This window comes from Corticium candelabrum, chromosome 15, assembly GCF_963422355.1.
Source record: "Corticium candelabrum chromosome 15, ooCorCand1.1, whole genome shotgun sequence".
Taxonomy (NCBI): Eukaryota; Metazoa; Porifera; class Homoscleromorpha; order Homosclerophorida; family Plakinidae; genus Corticium; species Corticium candelabrum.
The window spans coordinates 2,578,306-2,581,679 of NC_085099.1; the positions used below are offsets into that span (position 1 = coordinate 2,578,306).

The 3,374-nt window shown below is 42.5% G+C and overlaps 1 protein-coding gene across 1 annotated transcript; it reads right to left on the reverse strand.

Annotated features, from left to right (window-relative positions):
• Positions 1-238: 238 nt before the first annotated feature.
• On the reverse strand, positions 239-1,944 carry LOC134190875 (uncharacterized). The gene is made up of 2 exons (XM_062659412.1): positions 1,390-1,944; positions 239-1,346 (listed from the first exon to the last, which is right to left on the reverse strand). Exons 1-2 carry the CDS (start codon positions 1,942-1,944, stop codon positions 672-674), a joined length of 1,230 nt encoding a protein of 409 aa, XP_062515396.1. The 3' UTR covers positions 239-671.
• Positions 1,945-3,374: the final 1,430 nt, after the last annotated feature.

Consider the following 3,374-nt stretch of genomic DNA (forward strand, 5'->3'; position numbering starts at 1 on the left):
CAAAAACTATCTACAACACATGTCTGCCCACTGGCATAGGCACGTAACTACACGATCTAGACGATACGTTTGTCTTGTATAATCCACAGCAGCGACTTAGAATCTTGAGCTTGATGAGGGTTAGAATTTTAGCTGTAGTCCTACGGCCCACGGTCAGTTTTTCAAAAGTCCGTCGCCCCAACGGTTCGATCTAAATTTTATTATTGATATCTCGACAAACGACATAGAAGAGTGCGAATTTAACATGAGTTAGTCTGAAAAAGTGTTCAAAGCAGTAGAACCAAAGATACTCTGCGTTGCTATAGCAACCAAGGTTTATTACTCAAAACGGCAATCTCATCTAATCCATCTTATCTAATCAAGTTAGTAGTCTAACTATATAGTATTTTAACTTTGTCAAAATAAAGAAAAATAATCTAAATGTGTCTTTCTAGTCTATATTATTGCTATGTGTGCAGTAAACTTGAAGCAAATTAACAACTAGCTAAAGATAAGTCGGCTGCTCTAGAACTCTGCTTCATCATCACTCCCTTCGCTGTCTGTTTCACGTCTACATGAAGCGGTTTGGTTGTCACTGTCTTCACAGCCACAAGCATCTGTACAAGGCATCCCTTCGCTTAGTACACAAGAACATCGACGTGAACTACATCCGGTATGACAACAGCAATCGACTAAAACCAGTAGGTCATCAGGTGCTGGTTCCGTATCATCCATTTCATTGTTAATTGATCATTCACAATTTCCCACCCATACCCACAAGAAGAGGGTACAACCGGTTTGGCTTGAAGGGCTCTTACCCAAACTGCGGCTTGATAGTTAGCTCTCTGCACGTGCATCTGTAGTGCGTCCTGGGTTGGGGGAAGATTGTCGCTTTGTGCACCCTTTACAGAGAACAGCTCGTACCTGCAGTCATTAATGGAATTCGTCTTTGATCCATACAACTGGCAAACAAACGTTTCGCGTACAGTAAACAAATCATCAGAAACATTAAATGTATCACCAAGTCGTTGAATACCATCACATAATTGCAAATTCGATTGCAGCAATTGTAAACCAGTCTTTTTCCCTCGCCTTTTGAAAGCAGATGTAGTATCACAGCCAGTTAGAGCATGTAATCTTAGAAGTGCGTCGCAAACGTTTTCACTAACAAAATTTCTCACAGCTTGAATGTCAATAAACCGTGAGCGTGTTTTAGTCTCTGTTCGAAAAAATATGCGAGCGGGAATGCCAGGACACAAAGAGCAAGCCAGAATGGCAACGTCCGTATCTGGTGATCGTATCACTCTACACTCGCGAACCCATCGTAGCCGCATGTGCTGCATGAAGTAGCAAACGAGTGTCAGCTTCTTCATGACAACATTTCAGATCTGCTACACATTGGGCAGTAACTGCAACTCCATCACTGCTTGTTAGAAGGGTGCATTTGGCATCGTGAGTCACGTAGAATAGGCGATGATGAAGACGTTCGGCATATTCTGGTCTGATCCATTCTTGCAAGAGAAACTCTGAGAGATTTGTCTTGTTACTGTCAAGCGTTAAGTACTTCTTCCACTGTGATGGACACTTCTGCAATCGATTAGCTATGTTAATTTTTACAATTCCCTGTTTTGCTCTCTGGCTTCGTTCGCAACGTTTGATGCTATGAGTGGGGTATCTGTCGACCACAAAATCGATCCGGACAGAATCAGACAAGAAAGCTGCTGTAGCTACATCAAACGCCTTCATGGCAAGATCTGCAAATGTAGCTGGGATTGTACCCAAACTTTGCAGCAATGCCATGGCATCAATCATCCACGCAGCATTGCCAGGCACATTTTCAGCAGGAGGAATGTCTTTCTCTAACAGATCGAGCAGTTTTGACTTTGCAGTTTTTGCCAAGCTTTCATCCACTGACGCTAGAGACCAAGGGACAGGACCTAGTTCGTAGCAAAGAGCATCACGCATATTTAAAAATCTAGTCTGTGCTACAATTAGTAACCTAGCAAATAGGTTTCGATCAGCACGCACGATTACTTCTTGTCCTTTCACTATTACAGATTTTGTCTTTACCTGTGCCGAGAATGTCTTAAGCTTCAGTTTGGGAAGAGGATCGTAAAAGCTAACTTTTGAGGACTTCAGTCTTTCGCTAACAAACTGAACAAAGCGTTTCTCTCCGATGGTGTAAGCGTTTAGTATATCTGCTGCTATGTCATCTGTGACAACGACACCAGACGAAATACTAAAAAGGTTAGTGATGTCTTCAACTGCAAATGGATTGCTTCCTGTTTTGATTGATTACAGAAGCTTCATCTTTCTTGATACGGTTTGCTCCACAATCCTTGTGCAGTCTCTTGTGTTTTGCACAGCCCTGCCATGTCCAAACAGTTTCGGGAGATCTCAGCACGCTGATGAGCGTTAGCAATCCGTTTCTGGGCGGCTCCGGGTTTTGGACTAAAACCTATAATGCGATAGAAATAAATATTATTATTATTATATTATTATTACAGCATTCCTAGATTGCACCACACTAAAGCAGCAATGTACTATACAGAATGATGATGTAATGCAACATGTAATTCATGGATGTGTTGACCGTCACTACAACGCATGCTATGCGAGCTGCACGTGATTTACCAGATGATGACTGTGGTACTTACAGATAGACTATGCTACGGCATGCTGTGCAAATTAATTGACCTGAATGGCCAGTGCTCTTGTTCTAGGCCTAAACTCAGTAGTATGAGTTCTGATGGTAGTTGCTGTAGCAGCTAACGTTGCAGCTGTAGCTGTAACAGCAGTAGAATCAGAGAGTTACACTTTGTCATGTCCCGGATAATAAACACGGAACTCGACTCGCACAAACGTGAGGCTTCAAGGTTCGATTTTCAGGAGAATAATGAATAATCAAGTACGAAGCAACCCGTTTTAGCAAGTGAGAAGCTGGTTTAGATAATGGCAGTGTAGGTTGTCATGACAACTAGGGGTGACGACTAGAGACGTCCCCGTTCTCTATGAAAGGACACTTCGTTTTGGCTCTAGACAAACAAACAGCCTATTCTAGTCCTAGACTAGCGATTTAGTTAATAAAATTTAGATCGGACTGTTGGGGCTACGAAACTTAGAAAAACAGCTGCATTTCTGCTGTGGGCCGTAGGACTACTGTACACCTTTCCAACAACCAGTCGGCATCTTTCAAAGACAGCGGCTCCGAGGTGACAATCGACACGTTGCAAGTCTTCTCCTGACCTACAGATGCAGTTAAATGCAATACTTACCTACCTACTACCTACACAGACAATGACGTAATCAAGCACATGGTCAACTCACCAAAGGGTTGACTTCTAAAATCACTGTGACTTTAGCCTTGTTGTCAATTACCGTGTCATCCTCCAAAT

Coding starts and splice junctions, on each gene's coding strand:
- LOC134190875 (XM_062659412.1), bottom strand. CDS start 1,944: ATGCGTGATGCTCTTTGCTACGAACTAGGTCCTGTCCCTTGGTCTCTA. Junction 1,347..1,389: donor CAAGCAGTGATGGAGTTGCA/GTTACTGCCCAA, acceptor GTTGTCATGAAG/AAGCTGACACTCGTTTGCTA.